This window comes from Carlito syrichta, unplaced genomic scaffold, assembly GCF_000164805.1.
Source record: "Carlito syrichta isolate Samal-C Ts95f unplaced genomic scaffold, Tarsius_syrichta-2.0.1 Scaffold309106, whole genome shotgun sequence".
Taxonomy (NCBI): Eukaryota; Metazoa; Chordata; class Mammalia; order Primates; family Tarsiidae; genus Carlito; species Carlito syrichta.
In genome coordinates, this window is record NW_007253202.1 from 540,088 (window position 1) to 562,085 (window position 21,998).

The 21,998-nt window shown below is 34.5% G+C and overlaps 1 protein-coding gene across 2 annotated transcripts in view; it reads left to right on the forward strand.

The window, feature by feature from the left end:
* The window catches only part of PARP8 (poly(ADP-ribose) polymerase family member 8), a 194,175-nt gene extending 177,830 nt beyond the window's left edge, over positions 1 to 16,345 (forward strand). The window contains exons 23-27 of one of the 2 annotated variants that reach the window (XM_008066783.2): positions 290 to 359; positions 1,565 to 1,638; positions 2,759 to 2,828; positions 3,702 to 3,786; positions 11,793 to 16,345. In XM_008066783.2, coding sequence (XP_008064974.1) covers positions 290 to 359; positions 1,565 to 1,638; positions 2,759 to 2,828; positions 3,702 to 3,786; positions 11,793 to 11,895 — 402 coding nt within the window. In that variant the 3' untranslated portion in view covers positions 11,896 to 16,345. The remainder of the gene's footprint in view (positions 1 to 289; positions 360 to 1,564; positions 1,639 to 2,758; positions 2,829 to 3,701; positions 3,787 to 11,792) is intronic. The other variant, XM_021716967.1, reaches the window with a different exon arrangement.
* The last annotated feature ends 5,653 nt before the right edge of the window (positions 16,346 to 21,998 follow it).

A 21,998-nucleotide genomic window follows, 5' to 3' on the forward strand; every position in this document is an offset into this window, starting at 1 on the left:
CCACTGCACTCCAGTCTGGGCGACAGAGTGAGACTCCAACTCAAAAAAAAAGTTAAAAAAAGATTCTTTTTCCTCTGGCTATCATTTTTCATATATAAACTCGCTCTGAATTTTAAGCACTCACTTTGAATTTGAAGGATATTAATACTGTTTTCAAATGAGACCTTGGAATAGAGGCTGTATCTTTTTTTCTAAGACTTAATGTTCTGACATGAGACTGATTTCCTTCTTTTGACAAATATTAACATTTAAGTCTGATTGCTCTGTCTCTCACCTTTCCCCATTTTAGCTCCATGGTGCAATGTATGGAAGTGGAATCTATCTTAGTCCAATGTCAAGCATATCATTTGGTTACTCAGGTAATCCTTTCTTTCATTTCTAACTTCAAATTTATTTCAGCTTTGTATTTTTATTGGTGAATACTCTAGGCACAATTTTCTATTGAGTGTCTGATGCTTATTAGATATATTTTTATTAATTTCGCTTGATAGATAAATGTCAGGGGCAAAAACAAAGCTCAAATGTCAGGATGAATTTATAATACTTCCCCTAGTGTATAAGATGAATGTATGTTTTGTCAACTTAAAATATATATATTTTATTATATTCGTATTTATTCTTTCCACAAATAAATACTATAGTATAATATGTTTGAAGCCTTATGTGGGGCACAGAGAAGTATACATATATATTCATTCTGTATAATCCTATATCATGCTAACTTCTTATCTTTGAATTATTATATTATTCATAAATAAGTTTTGAAGACTATGGAAAAATTAGGAGTAGAAAAACACCGTCAGAATTATTCTGCTTGTTCTTGTCAATATTTTAGTGAGATTGTGAGAAACATATTTTGGGATAAATGGAAAATGTGCTGAGGGGGAGCTTGGAGCGTTGAAAATGTAGAGAGAATCATCACTGAGTGGTTAGCATAGTTATCCTTGAGTGATGGATGAGCACTTTCTAATGATGCAAATCTACCCATTCCACAACAGATGTATATTTTCATTCTAATCCTCTAAACTTTTCACTATGAGAAATCATGGCATTTATAGAGTAAGCTAAGACTTGTGAATATTGAGACAAAGGGTCTTATATATTTTTTCTTAATAAGAAGAACTGGTAAATTCTACACTGAATTAAATATATTTGAACAATTCACAAAGTTGCAGTTTAATTATATTTTTCTGACATTGTTCATTTTCCCCATCCATTATCTACTCCTTCTTACCAGAGAGAAAGAATGACATTTAGGTTCCAAAAGTCTTTTAAAACCAAGTTTTAATAATTTTAAAATTATATTAGTTTTATGCAAAAGAATTACCTATCTCTGTTCTCAATGCAAAGAAAAACATTTTGAGATTTCTACTTCCTAAGTTGCCCAGCATTTGCAGAACTCTCTGACCTTCTGCCTCAGGTAATGAGGATAGAGTCCATTGTGACCATCTTTGTTCTGATGTAAAACTGTGCCTACATTGGAAATTTGCACAGTAGATGGATTGTACCTTGAGCTGCATCAGATAGTTTTGTTCCAAAATTATTATTTTACTGACGTTTTCAGGGATGAACAAGAAACAGAAGGTGTCGGCCAAGGATGAACCAGCTTCAAGCAGTAAAAGCAGCAATGCATCACAGGTATTGTAGTGATTCAAATGACTGCTTATGATTAGTGAACTATGACCTCATTAGCCTATGGGACAGGACTTCAATAAATATGCAGACTTTTTAAGTTGCAGCATTATTTTATGTGGTCCTTACTCGTAAAGAAATATAACTCATTCTAAAAGGCAGCACCTAGTTGCTGCTACACTATAATTATTCAGCAGATATTTATTTATCTCCTGCTGTAATACCAGATATGCTGAAGTATTAGGTACAACGATGACCAAAAATAGAAGATATAGTAGTCCTCTTGGAGCCTTCATTCTACTGAGGCAATAGAAACAAATTAAATATATATTTAGATAGCAAGAAGGTTAGATGGTGGTAGATATTTTTGGAGAAAAATAAATCAGAGAAAATTAATTCTATAGGATGGAAGAATATCCCACGAATATTCAGTGGGATGGTAATTTTGAGTAAATGAATTTTGAGTGAATTTTGAGTAAAGACCTATAAATGGTGAGTGTATGACCCATGTGGCAAACTGGAAGGAGGAACATTCCAGGAAGAGAGAAGAATGACCAAAAATCTCACGTTGTTTTAGAGAAAACAAGTATAATCTGGGCAAATTAAAAATCTATCTGATGAATAATGTGACATTAAATTTTTAAAAAATAATATAGCTAATCTAATATCTAAAAAAATTTTAGATTTTCTGCATGAGATGTTTATAAAACCTCTGTGGCTTAGTAAATGATGCTATAAAAAAGAGTTGGTTTTGGATAGTTAGGTGATCTGGAATAATTGATTTTGATGTTTGAAAAGATCATGCAAATTTAATTTTGCTTACCTTGAAATAAAGAGGCCAGGCTTCCAGTAACATAAATTTGAGTTCTAAATATATCTTGTGAGACTGTTGGGTTCTAATTTAGTGTCTTTTAGTTCACTCATCTGAAGAATAATAATGATTATGTACAGAAATTAAGTGATACACAATATGATGTTTGGTATTAAGAGAGTGTAAGGATATTGATGAGAGACTAGATAGGCTTTTTTTCTCAGCCATTTTATTAACTTGGTTTGTAATAATACACAATTTTTTCTGCTAAACTGCCCATTTTTACTCTAATTTTTAAATTCTTTTGGAATTTAGTCACAGAAAAAAGGACAGCAATCTCAATTCCTGCAAAGCCGTAACTTAAAATGCATAGCCTTATGTGAAGGTAAGTTGAAAGTTTTACAAACCTCATAGTGTTAGTTCCTATCTTATCTGCATTTAAGGATACACATAAATTCATAGAACTCTTAATGGTAGAATAGTGAAAGCATTATTTCTTATGACCATCTCAAAGGACACAAATTAAAAACAGGTACAATGGAGATCATAAAGGTTGAATCCAAATTACAAAATTGGCAAGAATTCAGACAGTGATATGTTTTGTTCCTGGTAGATATTTCAGAATGATAATTATATCTTTTGATCTAGTACTGCTTATCTCTTTCGTTAATGTGCTCTCTTCCTTTTTAAGTTGGTATTTAAATATATAATACTGTGAAAAATCCGAAAGATGAACCAAGCACTGAGATGATAATCCACTAGGTCCCTCTGTTCCTCCACTGAAATTATTCTTTCATTCTGAATTTAGGACAGAAAAACTGATAGATGATTTGCAAGATCATATGCTTTTCTTTGTTCTTGCATTAAAGTGTGATGTTGCCTAAAATTCATCTTGTGTTAGGCATTTTAGTAGCTACTGTCCAACTGTCTTAAGTTTTCAACATATGATAGGTACATAGTACACGAAGTTGTCATCTGCAAAGTTCTTAAGTCATAAACTGCTTTTGATAATACTCAGGTGATTTCCTTTCTGTGATATACCAATTGTTACTTAGATTATGAAGTTGTTATATGGCTTTTCATTGTTTTCATTTATATTTCTTGATAGTTAATAAGATTAAACAGTTGTCATATGTTTGTTCATTTATGTGCATGTATTTTTGCTTTTAGATTTCAAAGAGAAGGCATATAGTAACTTGGAATGTACTAAGAATCCTTCAGAATAAAATAGTTATTTAATTTTGCCTTCCATTTACAGTGATCACTTCACCTGACCTGCACAAACATGGAGAGATATGGGTTGTCCCCAATACTGACCATGTCTGCACGCGATTCTTTTTTGTGTAAGTGTAAACACTCAGATATATATGTTTTACCCTTCTCTACAAATGGGGTAGTAGTGACTGCATTATTGTTTTGTCACTTTAGCTCTCAAAATTTAACAAACAGGTAATTAAGTCATCAACTAAAGTTTTTGTTTTATTTTTAGTAAGACAAAAAAAAAAAAAACTGGTGACTAAATGCTATTAACTTAGAAGAACTGAAGCAAACTAGCTGTTAAAACTTAGAACTGAAAAGAAGCATTCTCTTCGTCTTTTAACCTTCTGTGTGTATGTATGTGAAGATTTGTGTATACATGTGTATACACATATGTACACACACATACTTTATTAATAAATTTGAGAACTATGATGAAGTATACAATAATACACCTTTTATCTGTTCTATAAAAGACTGATTTACATTCCATATAATATGTGCTGGCAATGCAGTTCATGTTGATGTGGGTTTTGAGGGGGTTTTTTGGGGGCACAGCTGTATCATAAGGGCTGTGTTAAAATATAAAAGCATTGTTTTTCATTCCTAAACAATGTGTGCAGTAGCCCACCCCACCCTTTCCCCATGCTGCTCTCACCTTACCTGTGAAAGGATTTCAGAGAAGAGTTGAGTGTTTCTGTTCTATATTTTATATAAAAAGGAGCTGATATCTGAACTGCTTGTTTTATAAGTCATGTCAAAATGTCTGCATCGAGATTGCTTCAGCATACCGTATATCCATAGTACTCTGTGTTTAGCATTTGATCTGTTGGCTTACTGACAGAATATTTACAGTGAAAATTCTATGGACTGCCTGGTTTCTCCTTTAGATGGTTTGAAAACTGTGACTTTCTTATGATACTTATTTACTGGCTATAGACTTCTTAACAGTGAGGCAGCAGTAAGTGGAAAAAGCGTTGCTTTTGATTGGACAGGATGAATCCTGGCTGAATGGTAATTAGTAAGGTGACATTGACCAAGTTGCATAACCTCTCTAAGACTCATCAGTAAAATGAGAATAATATACCTACCTGTGTCAGTCAGAATCCTAACAGGAAACAGATGACCAGTAAAAAACGTGAAATTTTTATCATCAATGATTAGATTACTGACAAAAGTGCGGATATGGGAAACCACAGGTCTGGTGTGGTAAACTGAATCTGTTAACCTAAGAGCTATTGTGCATTCCCACGTACAAAAATACACAGATCAGAAGCTGTCCTGCTAAGATGCCCCATCGGCCAAACCCTGCCAGAAGCTAGAAGGCTATGGAGCTTACTGTGGGAGTCCTTACAGATCAGACTCCTGGGGCCGATTGAAGGCAGACAGGGCTCCCAGAGGACCTGGAGGCTTCTAGGGAAGCTATCTGTACACGGCCTTTTAAGGAGGATTTATATGGCACATTGCAGGTCTCCACTGAAAGACTTATTAAATATTTTTCCCTCTTCTTTGACTATCTTGTTATCCACTGTTAAAGTTCGACCTTCTGCAAAAAGAAAAAACAAACCTCCAATCTCAACGCTATTTCATTGAGCAACCTTGATATTTTGACATACAAGTAACTCTAGAGTCCATTCATTGAGTTAAATCAGAAGCCCCCACTTTTTTGGCATCAAGGACCAGTTTTATGGAAGACAGTTTTTCTACGGAGGTGGGTTGGGAGTGGAGGTCGCTTCAAGATGATTCAAACATAAAATGTATTATTTCTATTAGGATATTATAATTTATAATAAAATAATTATATAGCTCACCATTAAAAAAAAGAGGCACGGATGGAGATGTAAATAAAATAATGGGTGACCCCCGCTGATCTGACAGGAAGCAAGCTCACCCAGCGCTCACCTCCTGCTGTGCAGCTCTGTTCCTAACAAACCTCGGAATAGTACTGGTCTGTGGCCCAGAAGTCGGGGACCCCTGAGATCATAACAGCCTTAGATATTTAAATACACAGTGCCATTTCTAATATTATTTCTTTAGAGATATTACTTAAGTTATACACGAAACATCTGTAGGGATATATGTGTGTGGAAGATATGTTTCCTGGAGAAAAAATTTCATAAGAAAAAAATAGAGGAGAGATTATAAGAAGAAAAAGAGAACACAGATACTTTCCAAATAATACAAGGAAAAATTATATTAGGATAATAATTTCATTGCTTCATAAGCACAAATGAGTTTTCATCCTTTTTCTCCGCACCCTCAGGAGAGAAGAGACTCATTCAGGAAAATTAATAAAATTCAAAACACATAAAAGGAAGAATCCATTCACTAATTAATGTACATTCTAACTACTGCCGTCATTTTGTTTCATTATAAAAGATAGAATCACAGAGTTTTACTAGTGGTGCGCCTCCTTTATGCATGGTAACATGGAGGAAAAGAATAAATTGATAAGTATAAAGATGAGACAATTTCTATTCAATTTCTATTCTCTTTAGTTTAATTTTTTAAATGATTATGTGATCCTGGGTATTAAAATCTGTCTATGCCTGATGACTAGGATATAAGTTAATGTGGTTTCCTTTTTTAAAAAATCTATTATTAGTATTAAAAATTAAAATAACTTTAGGCTACTCTGATTCCCAGAATTGAGATAATAAAACAGTCATATAGTTAATCACATTCTTTCCAATACACAAGCAAACAGAATGAGAGAAAAATTGGGAGTATATCAGAAAAATAGTAAGTAAATTTAAAGGAGAATATCACTTAGGGAAAAAGAAGAAGAGAATAATAAATTTGAAAAAATTTTCTTGGAAAATTCCAAAATGAAAAAACTTAATTAAATATAAATGCTTCAGGCATAATTTAATAGTTCAGATGTTATGAGCAGACCCAGCCAATTTCTAGTGTTTAGAAACTGTTAGTAAAGCTTAATTGTATTACTAACCTTGAAATACATGTGTACAAGGACATTAAGTCCCATATGTGGAAATAAGGAAGCTCTTTTCAAAAGAACTGGAAGATGTCAAACTGTTCGATGAGTATTTGCCCTCAAAAAGCCTGCTAATACCTTAAAATCAATATACAAATCGGAACCCTTTATTTAAATTCCCTAACCAACTTCTCAACTATGCAGTAATTTTATATATCAGGGAGACTTGAAACCTATGCTGTAGTTTACAATTTATTTTTTCTTGCTCACCATATTCATCAGTTCCCAAGCTCACCTTTTCACAATATTCTTCCAATAATACTTTTATTTCCGGGGATATATTATTCTCTCCCCCAGAGTACATCAGAAAGTTACTAATTCTCCCTGCTTATAATTTCTTCATCTCTCTTAACCTATTTTGTACAATACCAAACTTATTAAACATTACCATTATTATACTAGTGATATACATGCCTGTTCAATATCTCGAAATTAAAGAGAAGAAAATTACCCACATTATCCCCATTTACAGTTAGCTGATTAATCTTTTGGTATATGGCCTACCTTTCCATGCATATAAAATTCCAAGATCATACTATTTATACCATATTAATTTCCCTAAAGCAATGTTTTGATTACTCATTGCTCATACAGATTGACAGTTAATAAATAAAAACATAGTAGCCAGGTTCAGTGACTCAGCCTATAATCCCGCGCCTTTGGGAGGCTGAGGTGAGTGGATTGCCTGAGCCCACGGGTTCGAGACTTGCCTGGGCAGCGAGACCTCATCTCTACAATAAATCAAAAAATCAGCTGGGTGTGGTAGTGCATGCCTGTAATTTTGGCTACTGGGAAGGCTGAGGGGGAAGAATCTCCGGAGTCCAGCAGGTTGAGGCTGCAGTGGCTGGGAGCAGCCACTGCACTCCAGTCTGGGCGACAGTGAGACTCCAACTCAAAACAAAAACAAAAACAAACAAACAAAAAACAAAACATAGAGCCCGTTCTACTTTACTTCAATTACATGTACAAACCACTGATGACATGAAATTACTGTCCAAGAGGTTTCTTGAAAATAACTTAGAATTGTATTTCCCATTGTGCTTTTGCTAATCAGTCCAAGTGATCTGGCTTTCTACCCAGCTAGATATTTAGACTATTATTCAAGGTTAACTCAAACATGTTTTTTTCTATGGCACCTTCCCTGACCTTCCAGTCAGAAATGGTATCTGGGATCATTCTGAATTTTGTTCACCATGTGTTTGTGCCTCTCAGGCTGCCCTGTCCTGCAGTTACTTACATAACTTTATCTTCTCCCTATATGGGAACCTCACATAAAGGTTTATGCAGAAGCACTTGATATACATTGAATGAAACAATGACAAAAGACCCAACGGTCTAATTTAATGACGAGGTTATGTATGGAACAGTGAAATACACAATGTCTTTATAGCAAAAGATTTCTTATAGGAACTTAGGATATGGAGTAGACATCATTTAGTGTACAATACATTTCTCTTCTCTTGCTTATAAAAAAAACAAACAACCTATGATACGCTTTCTGCATTTCAGATTTAGGGAGACAGAAACAAATTTATGTGTGCCAATATTAAAACTCTCAAAACAGATTTTCTATCAGTTTGAGAATAAAGGTTGTTAATACTTTCATTTTTCCTTTTTTAATTTTAAAGATGTGGGGTACAATTCAGGGTTAGGTATACAAATGTTCATTATGCAGGTGCCCCTGTTGATGAGGTGTGCCCCCCATTCCTCAGGCAGATTCCCACTACTGTCAATCCTGCTTTCCCCGCCTACCCCCCCCCTGCAGTTTCCCACTACTGCCATTCCTTTTCTTATAGTATTACGATAATTGTTCAAAGTCCGCTTATGAGTGAGAACATTTGATACTCAGCTCTTTGTTTCTGTGAAAGATTGCTCAGTATTATAGACTCTAAGTCCATCCAGGTTGCTTGAAGTTCATGATTTTGTTCTTCTTTATGACTGCATAATATTCCATTGTGTATATGTACCGATGTTTTTTTTTAATCCAATCCAGTTTCTTTTCTTTTCTTTTCTTTTCTTTTTTTTTTTTTGAGTTGGAGTCTCACTCTGTCGCCCAGACTGGAGTGCAGTGGCCGCTCCCGGCCACCGCAGCCTCGACCTGCTGGGCTCTGGCGATCCTTCCATCTCAGCCTTCCAAGTAGCCGGAATTACAGGCATGCGCTACCATGCCCAGCTAATTTTTGAATTAGAATTATATTGTTTTCTAAAAAAATTTACATATATTTGGAAAAATAAAGAAATGTAATGTCATCCTTTGTCATTCTCTCTCTGTGTGTCTCTCTCTTTCTCTCTCTGGTTCTCATTGTTGCTATCACTCTCACTTTTGTTTTCTTCTTCCCCATACTATTTCTGTCTTAATAATTTTTTTTTTTTTTGAGTCAGAGTCTCAGTCTGTTGCCCAGGCTGTAGTACAGTGGCATGCTCACAGCCACTGCAGTCTCAACGTGCTGAGCTCAGGCTATCCTTCCGCCTCAGCCTTCCAAGTAACTGCAACTACAGGCGCATGCTACCACTCCCGGCTTGTTTTTTGATTTATTGAAGACAAGGACTCACCAGGTTGCCCAGGCCGGTCTCGAACCTCTGAGCTCAGGCAGTCCTCTCACCTCAGGCTCTCAAAGTGCTGGGTTTACAGGCTGTCTGAATTTATTATAGTTTATTCAGATAATGTGAATCTCATCTCTTCTCTGCTCTTAATGGCTTTTAAGTGTCAGTGCACATGTAAGAGTGAGGAGGAGTGACAGGATATGAATGGAGAGGAAGTTTGGGTTTGGATGATGAAGGACCTGGTATTGCCAGTGGCAATGGATTTTGTCCTGCAAGTGAGATGGAGGCCATTTTATATCACTTTAGCAGGGTGGAGAATAGGTCTTGAAGGAGGGATGATGGGGATAAGTGTTATAATGTTATTACCACAGCCTAGGTCAGTTTTTCTCTCCACAAAAAGAAATGTGTTTGACATAGTGATTTAGGAACAAAACAATGTTGTTGTTGTTTTGTTTGTAGTAAAATCAATATTCTTTATTCTGTTCATGCTGTTTAAAATGCTAGTCTGGATAACCTAAGTTATCTTCAAAACCTACTGTTATACGTAGCCTGTAACTTGAAAACCACTCATTTAAATGAACAATAATAAAGGCCTAAACAAGGGTAATGGCATCAGGTAGACAGAATTAAGAAAATGGAAGCAAGATAACTTTGTGATTCATAGGAAGGAGCCAAGAATAACTAAGGTTTTCGTGGTGTTAAATGAGAGTGCTTCATAATGAGATATGGAGAGAATAAAAAGGAGCAATTCTAGGTTCAAAAATTAAGTTGCGTTTTGAATACACTGCATTTGTGCTATTTGTGGAAGAGTTGTAGTTAGGGAAAGATGGAAGATAGAGTTTTAGGAATCAGCATGTGGGCAGCAGTTAACATGTAGAAGAGGCAGAAATAATTGAGTTTGCCTCTCATGAGAAGAGGGAAAACTGAAGAATGAATCATGTATAAAACCATCATTGAAGTGAGAGGAAAGGGAGAGGATACAGTGGGAGAGACTGAGAATTAATCTTAGTAGCACACCACTTACTGTTTGAGCTCCTGAGACAATATTTGTAATTGGGCTGTGTGCTGCATATCCCATTTTGCCCCTTAGCATAATGTTTCACCATGTGGTTTCATATATGTGTGTGTGTGTGTGTGTGTGTGTGTGTGTGTGTGTGTGTGTGACACACACACACACACACACACACACATATGTAAATTGAGGTTTGCTGAGTATATCTAGAACAAACTTGTATGGTAAGAATTAGCCAAATTGACAGATCCTTTAGTTAAAAGTTGACTTGGTACAAATGTAATTATCACTTGGTGTTTAAGTAATGGATTGATTGTGTAAGGAACTAAGTTCTCATTGCTATATGTCATCTGTTTCATATTCCTGTATTGTGCTTTTTCAGGAAAAGATAGTAGCTAGGATTAACCCTTGAAATGCTGTGCTTACACCTGTGGTTATCTGTTTTTGAGTAAACACTTCTCTAAAGCTTCTGTCTTGAAGTCATTTTTATGAAGTAAAATTAATTCATCACCGATCCCCTCTAAATGTGATCATGAAAGCTTGAAAATTCATTCTTGGGAAATTCATATTGCCCAAATAAGTTTATTTGAGAAAATGAGTTTTTATCTAAAATGTAATTATTTCTTTCTAAAGAATTTATTAATTGCTGTTTTTTAACGTATTTTCGCTTCTCCTGCTAAGCTAAATTTTAGCAGGCTTGCATTCTTATGAGAAATATCAGCATACATAAGAATATGTTTCAGGGAGACTAAAACATGCAAACAGCAATAAGAAAAGAGCACATCACTGATTATGGCCAAATAATCATTAGAAGACTGATGCAGCATCTGTTGCAGAAACAAAGAACTGAGTACCACATGTTATCACTCATAAGCGGACCCTTGACCAATTATCATAATATTGCAAGAAAGGGATTGGCAGTAGTGGGGATCTGCTGGTGTTGGTTGCACCTCATCAATAAGGGTACCTGATCTCAAAACAGGTGAAGTGGGAACCAAAGTGAGGCCCAAACTTTACCTGTACAATGACCATTTGTATACCTAGCCCTGAATGTACCCCACATCTTTTTTTAAAGAAGAATGATGTAGCAAAGAAACAGTGATAGAAAATGAAGTGAATGCCACCAGTTAGAATATAAAAAAAAAGATTGAGGTAGGAGTGGAGTTAAGAAGTCCAGAAACTAAGGAACATAGAGTTGAGGCTATTATATTTTTTCATAGTAGGTTTCATAGAAACTGCTGTGGGAAGTGCGAGCAAGGCCAAAGACGCTGAGGAGCTTCTTGCAACTCGGGCAGTGCTTTATGTGGAGATAAATACATTTAAAATAAGATGGAAGGAAAGCTAATTAAGGCTTATGATGTAGAATAATGGAATGTTCTGGGTTTAGTAATGAGAACGTATTAAATTCAACTGAAAAATAACGATATTCTTTGCCTTTGATTTTCTTGGGCTATATTTTAGGTATCAAATAGCATTTCTACACTGTTTTAAATACTGTTATCGTTTTTAATGCTTTTATGTTTTTGTGTTTTGTATTTTAGCTATGAAGATGGCCAAGTGGGAGATGCAAATATTAATACACAAGAAGGAGGCATTCACAAAGAGATCCTCCGAGTAATTGGTAATCAAACTGCTACTGGTTAAAGGACCTCCATTTAATTAACATGATTTGAAAGCCTTCCTCGGGTTCAAAGCTGGATTTTGAACTGAAGAAGATTATAAAATAATTTATTGTTATTATAAACAAAATTAATCCTTTGAATACTGATTTGTTTTCTTAGTATTTCTAAGTATCTCATTAAATACCTAAAGTGGTATATAATTTATCAATTGTAGGGTTATGGAATCTAGTAATAAAATTACAATAGCACTTAAACTGAAGTTGGGGTTGCTCACATAATAAACAGATTGAAAAAATAGTTTTGTGCTGATATTTTTATATTAAAGTCTTCAATTGGACATTTGGTATTATATACCGACATTTTAGGTTACCAAAATAGAATTGAGAACATTTTATAATGGCGTCTAAATCTATCAGATACTTTGCAATAAGTATACTATGTTTGCACATTCTGATGTGCTATATAATAAGTGGTATGAGCATTCTAATGTTTTGGGAGGGATGTTCTCCATTCTCCTACTTTTTTCTTATACAAAGGCAATTAGGTTTTAGAAGCAGTGCTTTGCCCAAAAGTATGTAACATAAATATCTATAGATTCTTGCATCAAAATGTGTGGTTGTGAATATATTTGTGTATATTCACACATATGTATTTTGACAACAGAGATGGCATAGCTTCAAAATTCTATCTTCATTTAATGAAAAGAAGATAATATTTAGTAAGCAGTAAATTTGGACATAAACCAAGATATGAGTCAAATTTACCACTATTCATTCATTGAAAATATTTGCAGACAGTTTTTCTGTTTGTCTAAAGAAATTCAACTCTTTTAAAATCCTATCTAAAAGTCATAATTCGGGGAACATAAATGCCCCTGGTAGACTGAATCTACATTCAAATGAGTATATGTTTAAAAGAAAAGCCTCAGAATTTAAAGAAACAATATATATTTTTATTTACTCAATGGAACATTTTGAAAATTTATTTATACCACACCAGCATTTTTATATTTGTTCATCTAATACCTCTGCTTATTTTTTTTTCATATTGAGAAAGTACACAAACTTTGAAGCTTCTTTTATATTAAAAGAACACAAATAAGTTTATAGATAACAACACCAGCTCTCAGCATTTCCTTTTCAAGAGTCATATGCTCATCAAAATCATTTCTGTATCTTTGAGTCCTAGAGTTCTTACTCATTTCAAGTTTTAATTGACTGTTTATTTTCCCACTTGATGTCTTTGGAATAAGGCCATTCATGAAAGCAGTTTAATTAGTGAGTCTGCCACTCTATTCAAACCCTGAATTGAAGCTTGTATCTGATTTTAATTTTATGTAGAAAGAAAAAATAAAAATGTATAGTCATTTGCAAGTATAATGTGATAACTTCTATGTTTATTCCTTTGTCTGGCATAAAAGGTGAGGAAAAGGTCATATACATTGTTAAGAGTTGCAGTTTAGGAAGTATTCACTAATAATTTGTTTTATTATATTATAAATAATTGATATGCCACTTATTTCTGCTAAAATAGCTTGAAGTGGTTGGGATATTAATCATTTTGGTGGCATTTGTTTAAAACTTTGATCTGTTTTGACTAGTACCTCTCAATTCAGGGCCAGACTGAGGGATAATATTGTCACGGTAAGGCCAAGATATATGTCCTATTTAGTGTTTTGTGACTGCTTGTTTGAAGATTTGGTGTAGGACATGAGGACCACTTGCTTTTTCCTATTAAGACCTCGCCAGTCTCCCAAATTGCTTTATGTTTCAAAAACCATTTTAAACATAAAATTATTCTTTAAATTAATTTTGTGGGTCATTCTATACATGACATAAATATAAAGATATAATACCAGGATTTGGGAGTGGGGATCTTAGAACCCCACACGTTTGGCCACTAGGACCACTGAGGTACCTCGAAAAGGTTCTGTAGAGTGCCTCAAGCATAATTTAAAAGCCACTGGCTTACTCTATCCTGGCTTATTTAACAGTTGAGTGATCTGTAAGGAATATAGTGTTAGAGGCTGAACTGGAAGGGTAACCTGTAGGAATTGAGGGACTGTGTAGGGAAGGGAAAACTGGCATTATAAAAACTGGCAACTTAAGAATAAAAACATTCACCTATCTGAGGAAGAAAAACAATTGATAGTTTAATGCATACTAAATATAACAGAGCAATAAGCATCTTTTATGATAATAAAATAAGATGTCTTCCTATGATAATTGTGTTGTATCACAATGCAGAATGGCAGATTTTGTTTCCAGAAATTGTAGTCAGAACGTTTATAAGCAAATATTCTAAGAAGAATTAATCTTATCTTTTAAGTGAACTTTTTGAAATTGAGGATACTATATATACTGATGATGCTTATCTGTATTTCTAAAGAATCTAATTTTAATTAATGCCATTAGTAAATGTATGTCATGCTTCCTCCAAGCAGGTGCTTAAAATTTAGAGATCTTAACATTGTTATCATGCTTTGATTCAGTCACCCATTAAAATATTACCTATTTACTTATTTGATGATTCCAAACATTTGATATTGTATTGTGTTATTATAATTCTTTGAAATCTGTTCATTGATACTTTGTAATAGTTATATTAATTATGTAGCTATTGCTACTAGATATTTAACCCACTGAACAAAGGCAATTATTTTCATTTTTTAAGTAGAGGAAGAAAATCTTTATTAGCTTTATTTCCTGCATTACTGATTTTGTAAACATTTTGTTATGAATAACCTTTCCTCTTCCACTGTATAAAAAAAGAGAAGAAAATGATTAAACATTTGGTAAGGGAAAAGTAATAATATTCAAATAATCTAGTGTTATAGAATGGATTATTTGAAGCATTTTTTTTTTTTTTTACCTTCAAGTGCAGTATGTTGGAATGACTTTTATATCTGTTGCTCAGTAAATCTCAATTAAATGTTGGATTTGATGTTGGTTTTTCAATTTAAAATTTAATTTTAAGAGTGCCACATTTTTAAAGTTACTGTCAAGTACTAAGTAATATAAGATACCAACCCAAGCCATTGTTAATGCTCTGAATATTTCTTATTGAAAAATATGAGTTTAGAGAAGAAATTCCTCAATTTTTCTCCCTTTTACTAAAAAAAAAGAATGTCTCTAATATGTAAGTCTATGAATCTTTAAGTAATTGAAAGAATTTTAGTATTTGTGTAATAAAACTACTTTTTAAACTACAACTTGCCTTAGGGCATAGGGATTCAGAAAGTTTTAAGGAAAAACTCATTATCTTTGTTAAAGAGTCTCAATGACTTCATCGGAGAGTAATATGTCATGAAGGGACATTCAACTTTGAACCATCCACCATCTAAGTAAATACAGATTTTTTGGTGGCATTTGAAGCACATTTTTAAAATGTTATGATGTTCTATTGTCTTGCTGAATTCTTTATTATAATACTACCTCAAGACAAATGATAGACTGTTTGTAAGGTTAATTGGGTTTCCAATGGAAGAAACAAATCACATTTTACAAATAGATGTCATCAAATAATTCATCAGTAAGACCATGCTGGACATAGCTATTGTCAGTTCTAGACAATGCAGTAACATGAATATTTCACCCACTGGTGATGAATAACATAGTTAACACCCAATGAGTTATATAAAAGGGTTTCAAGTTGCAAAATTTGAAAATAATTAGTTTATTTTGAGATTGGTTTTCCACATGGGCCAGTTTTATGTCCATTCACCTAAAGCCACAAATAATTGCCCATTCTAAAGAGTTAAAGGATTAAAATAACTACTATGCCAGAATGGCAAACTGAATATTCAATTATTTTGGTATTTAACGCCCACTAAATTTTTGTCACATTATATAGATTTGATGTATATTATCACCCAGTACATTTTTTCTTGGGAGTTTTGTATACATTATGAAATATTAGGATAAGTTTTTGTAGGTCAAAAGAATTTCAAGTAGTTTTTAGACAAAACATATCCATGAGTGTGAAAAAAGCTGTGTTGAAGAATAGATTACATTACACATTTACCAGCAAGTCAGTAAAAAATAGTGCTTATTTACATAGTCAATATAATTTAATGTTCTAAAAATAATTTCCTCAATCTGCCCAATATTTAATGTATCATTTGAGATATTAAAACATGCAGCCACTCCTTTATGTAAACATTAAGATATGCCTATGTTTCTTTAATTATACAGCCTTCTTTACAACAAATTTCTTGGTTTTGTGCTCAGAATAGTTTTGCGACCTGCTATTTAGCCTTTGGTGCCTTAGAATTATTATAAATATTTAACAGTATGTACATAATGTAAATACTGCCAAGAGATCACTAAGGCCAAATATTTTCTCTATTCATTTTTTATTGCTCTTGCTTTCTACTGCTACTTAAGCCTCTTTTATCCAGCTTTGTAATAGTTATAACATTGTAGCCAATGTAAATGTTTACTTTCAATAAATCTGAATTTGTTCAACAAGTACGGTATATGTGGGCACTATTTTGAAAACCCGGGTAGGCCTTAGATTCTCCTCTTGATGAATCTTGCTTCTGGGGACTATGTATTTGAAGGGTTGCCCTTTTTATTTTTGAAATAAGGGGAATAGAGACTCTTGCCAGTATTCCCCATATAGTTACAATAGGTTTAATTGGTCTTATGAGTGCCATTCTAATTTTAAATTCTGTCAAGAAATATAGCATTGAAACAAAAGATTCTTGTATATTCTCTGTTTGTTCTATTTATAACAGCTGGGCATAATATCAAAAGGAGCATTCCAAATTAACTATCCTGAATTTTCTAAGCATTTATGCCTGACAGTAATTAGAAGTTGATTTTTAAAACACCACTCATAAAGTACATCGTATTCACTGAATAATGCCTTAGTCCATAAATAAGAATAACCTGAAAAACCCATTTAATAGTAAATATTTATAAGGAGCTAAATTAATACTCTCATAGTAAGTAAAATGCTTTTTTTTCATGGCACATTTTGTACTTGAGAAACTTTAGATAGCAAAATTCTGATTATTAGACTTTATTTCAATTACTCTAGAAATATTTGGTAAGAGTCTAGTATGCATTTTTGATAATCAGTAGAAGTATTAGAGAGTATTAGATTTTGTATTGTCCTAAGGAACCTTCAATTATTTGTGATAAGAAGGCAAATACGTTTAGAAATCATTTTAAAATTGCAGAAAACCAACAATGCTGGGAAAAAAGCAAATGCCAGCAAAACGGGAAAAAACAAATCATTACATTAATTGAAATGAAAACTGCACTCCCAATATTTTGAGTTCTTAAATTAGTACTAATGAGTAGCTTTTTTTTTTTTTTTTTGAGTTGGAGTCTCACTCTGTCGCCCCATACTGGAGTGCAGTGGCCGCTCCCGGCCACCACAGCCTCGACCTGCTGGGCTCTGGCGATCCTTCCGCCTCAGCCTTCCAAGTAGCCGGAATTACAGGCATGTGCTACCACACCCGGCTGATTTTTTGATTTATTGTGGAGATGAGGTCTCGCCAAGTTGCCCAGGTGGGTCTCGAACCCGCAGGCTCAGGCAATTCACTCACCTCAGCCTCCCAAAGGCGCGGGACTACAGGCTGAGCCATTGAGCCCAGCTTGAGTAGCATATTATTAATTTCCATTTATTTATTCACCAGACGCCTTTCATAGTCCTAATGCAAAATCTAATACTTATCTAGCTCTTCTATTGACAAGATACATTCTAGACACTTAAGAAGTATTTCTAGATTAATTGAAATCAAAACACTTATGCTTTGTTGTTGACAATACAAACAAAACACAATACAAACAAAATTGGTCATACAAATCCATGTTTGCATCTTTGGAAGTTTGCAACTTGAAAGTTTATATGTTGATAATACAAACAAAACATTTAGTTTTGTTGATTTTTTTTCAAATTCCTGATGATATCCTCTTCCCTTTGACACTTATCTGTCTTCCCCCTCATCAAAACTGCCCAGACTATAGTTCTGTGTCTTAGTTTAGCTTAATTTGCCTTTCCCAATCCCTGTCTTTTAATGACCATTGATCATTAAAAGTCTGATAAAAGCACCTTTGTTTTTAAAAAGTTACACAGGCTGCTTTATTGGAAGGCCAGTGTTGAGAATTAATGAGAATTTGTTGAATATTTATTTCTGCTCCCAACTTTTGAGTTTCTCTTTTTAATTATTTCAAGCAGCAGTGACTTGTATTTAAGAAGACTAACATTTTCAGAGATAACAAACATATACATAGTTTAAAAACCATAATTTAAAACCAATTTTAGATGAGAAGGTTTTGATCAATTTATTTTATATAGTATTTTGTAATTTAGAAAACACTTCCACATAGATTATCTTATTTTCATCAAAATAACTTTATGAAATATCTTAGTGGGTATCCGTGTTTCTTATGAATGAGAAGTTAAATCTCTTGCCATAAGAGGCCACTATCTTCCAAACCTAGCATCAGGTTTCTGAGTCTCATCTGTGAGGTTTCTAATAAACCAGGTTTAGTACTGCTGAGATCTCAGATTGACAAGATAGGTAGCAAAGGTAAGAAACACAGGAGACAAGTGGGAAGAGTCAACGAAGAGACAAAACTCATTGCTCTGAAGAACTGTTCTCAGGGAAACCTGAAATACCATTGCATAGGATAGGTGTGACATTAGTCTAGAGAATCTGGAAGGAAAGAAGTCTACACTGGATGTAACTGGCAAAGGAAAAATCATTGTCAGCTCTTGGGTGAGTGACATCATGAAAGAGAGGTTTTGGAAGCATGCTGGCAGCTATATGAAGAAAGAGTTTCTGAGAGAGGCAGAAAACAAGAAGAAATTTTGGATACCTGTTGTAGTAATTCTGACCAGAATGAAGACCTAGAGAAGAACTAAGAAAAAGAATGGAAATACGAGACATTGAGTGAAACTTTGAGTAAATGCTGTAAATTAGGAAACAAGAGACCCAGTTGATAACTATATGAATTGAGAATAATTTTTCCCTTGACTTTCTGTTGAAAATCAGTTAAGATTCTCCTATACTTTTTCGTATTCAGAGAAGGACTGACTCAACACAAATGGCCTGGCTATGCTGTCTATACACTAAGAAGTGAAGGGGAATCGTAGAGAAGGGATATTCTGAACCACATGGGGACATGTTAAAGAACAAATCTTCCCTCCACCTGTAAAACTAGACTTAGCCAAATATTGAGACTTACAGTAAGTCTTCTACATGTGAACAAGTTCCATTCCAAGAGCATGTTCGTAAGTCCAATTTGTTCATAAGTCCAATAAAGTTCACCTCGGTTAGCCAACTAACACAATCAACTACAGTATGGTCATGTAAAAGGTTTATAATATTTTCACACAAATAGTGTATAAATAAAAACAAACACTGCACTCTATACAGTACCGTACAGTAAAGTGCACAGAAGCACAACCACTTATAGAGGATGCATGCATGTGACAATGTATGCCAGACACGTGAACTAACACAATTGGACATACAAATCCATGTTTGCATCTTTGGAAGTTTACAACATGAAAGTTTATATGTAGGGAACTTACTGTATAAGAGAATGGTTTCAGTAGCGCAGTAAATCTCATGTCTGTTTTAACGCAATTTATCATTTCCAAGATGTATGAAATTGTGTATGTGTGTGTATACAATACACTGTATCCTGTGAAACACTTAGAACTCACCACTCAGGATGATGGCTTCTTACTCTTTACATTCCATTTGGAAGACACAACCCCTATGAATGGTACCAGCTCCCACCTCTAGTCTGGTGACTCTTAAATCTGCAACACTTGTTCGTATCTCTCCCTGAGCTTCAAAATTGTATGATCAAAGATCTCTAAACAAACATCTCTTCCTGAATGTTTCGAGGATACCCCAACAGACTCTATACAGTGTTCCCACCCTCCTCCATTCTACTTCTCTTGCACTTTTATCAGTGAATCATTGAATGACCACATCATCTAACTGTGTGCCCAGGCCAGGAGATAAGTCTATGTCTCTCCCTTTCGCCTAATCCCCATCATTCAGTCAATAGCCAAGCCCTGTTAATTTTTCTTGTTGAGTGTCTTGAGTGGGTTCAGTGATCTTGGTTTCTCCTATGACTTCGTTTGTTAACATTTATGTGGATTGTAGTAATACTCTTCAGATAACTCTCCTTGGCTGAGTCTAGTACCCTCAGCCAGAAACAGATTCAGCTGCACATGGTGTCAACTTAGGTTTGGTAAAATACTGAATACCTCTATATGTTAGTAAATAAATACTACTTCCAGTCCCACTTTGCCCAGGTGCAGCAATTAAAGAGCTGACACACATAGGACCTTCTTGCTATGCTTTGGTCCTGCTAAGTAGGCTACGCTTGGCTTTACCTCCTTCCCAACTCTCCACCCTTTCCTAATGCTGGAGCTAAGGTGATCTCTCTAAAATGCCGATCCAGTTTTGTAACTCCCTTGCTTAAAATTCCTTCAGTGTCTCCCAGTGTCTCATTCAGTGAAAACTTCTCACCAAACCTTTTACGCATGCTTCTCTCTCTTCCCTCCCCCAGCTTCATTTCTCACCACCACCTCACACTCCGCATTGGAACCCCGCTAAATTCTTGGCAGTTCTGAAAATTATCATTGCTTCCCGCCTTTCCTCACGTGCTCTTCTTTTCTGCCCCACCCCACATAATCTGCTGAGACTTCTCTTGACTCTCAACCTTTCTATTCCCAGTCCAGGCCAGATGGTCCTTCTAAATCTTTTACCAATATATGACTCACTTAGCATACAGCGTTGAAAAGGTTTATCGGTTTGATTGCTTCTTTTCCCTTGACCACCCTTCCTCCATGCCACCATGTACAGAGTATTTCCAGGACCTAATAAATGCCTGGCACTTGGGTAGGCACACCCTCCCACACATAAAATGATTGGTGTCTATCTGATAAAGGTGGTCTTCAAATAAAATGGCAGCTTTAGCTGTAGATCTTTGATATATCTTCTAATTGCCACATACTATATTCATAAACCTAAATATACCCATGAGGGATTTCAGGGACATGACAAGCCAAGGCTATCATCATCATCATCATTATCATCCTGGGCTTCAGTTGCAGCTCGCCTGCAGGAAAATGTAGGAATCCCTTGACGTGGTAACATCTTTCTCCATCACCCCTGAAGTATATATTTTCATTTTTAAGTTAACAGTACCAGGAGTGGAAGGTCATTTTGAGGACCCCAAATGAAACATAAAACTAGATACTTACAAATTTATAATTTAATGTCAGTAATTTGCATAACCAAACGTTCATTGCTGTGCTAAATAATTACCTTAAATAATGGACTTCCCTAGCACACTTACGAGTTCATTTACAGGTCATTAACTACTTGACATACAAGAAAGAGATACTTTCAGCTATAGTACTAATATTCATTACCAATAAAAATAAATCAATGATGAAATTAAGCACTTCTATAATTATAAGTCAGTGGGAAAATAAAATTCCTTCCAAAGAAATTGCATTCTTCTAACATAGTATAAATTATAATTAACCTGAATTTTATTACGCATTCTACTCTGTGACATCAAACTTAATTTTTGCAGCTGTATAATTGGGATCATTTCTATTCTTTATGTGTTTCCTGGTTAACTTTGGGGATATGTATTTCTTAATAGTTGTAGGCTTTCGGCATAGTCAATTCTCTGGTTCTAATATACAGCAGCCCCAGAGCAGTATAGCTTTCTGCAGTTTATTGTTTGGAATCTTTTTCCTTGATTTGCTGCCTGTTGCAAATCTACCCATAATTCAAGGTCAAGTTCACATACTCTCAAGTCAATGAACACTTCCTGGATCATAGAACCATAAAAGATGTCTCTCTGCTTCAAATTCCTGCAACATATATAGTTCTCTTGGAATACTGATTTATAGTTATCAGTGTTTCTAAGGCTTTTCGTGTAAAAGAAAAAAAATTACATTCTTGAATATCTCACTCTGCCATCACCAGTCATCTCTCTTTGTTAATGTTATGTGTTAGGCAGTCAGTTTTTAAGTCTTTTTATTTATGTACATATTTTGTATTTATTTTTGAGTCAGGGCCTCATCTGTTACCCAAGCTGGAATATAGTGGCACAATCACAACTCACCACA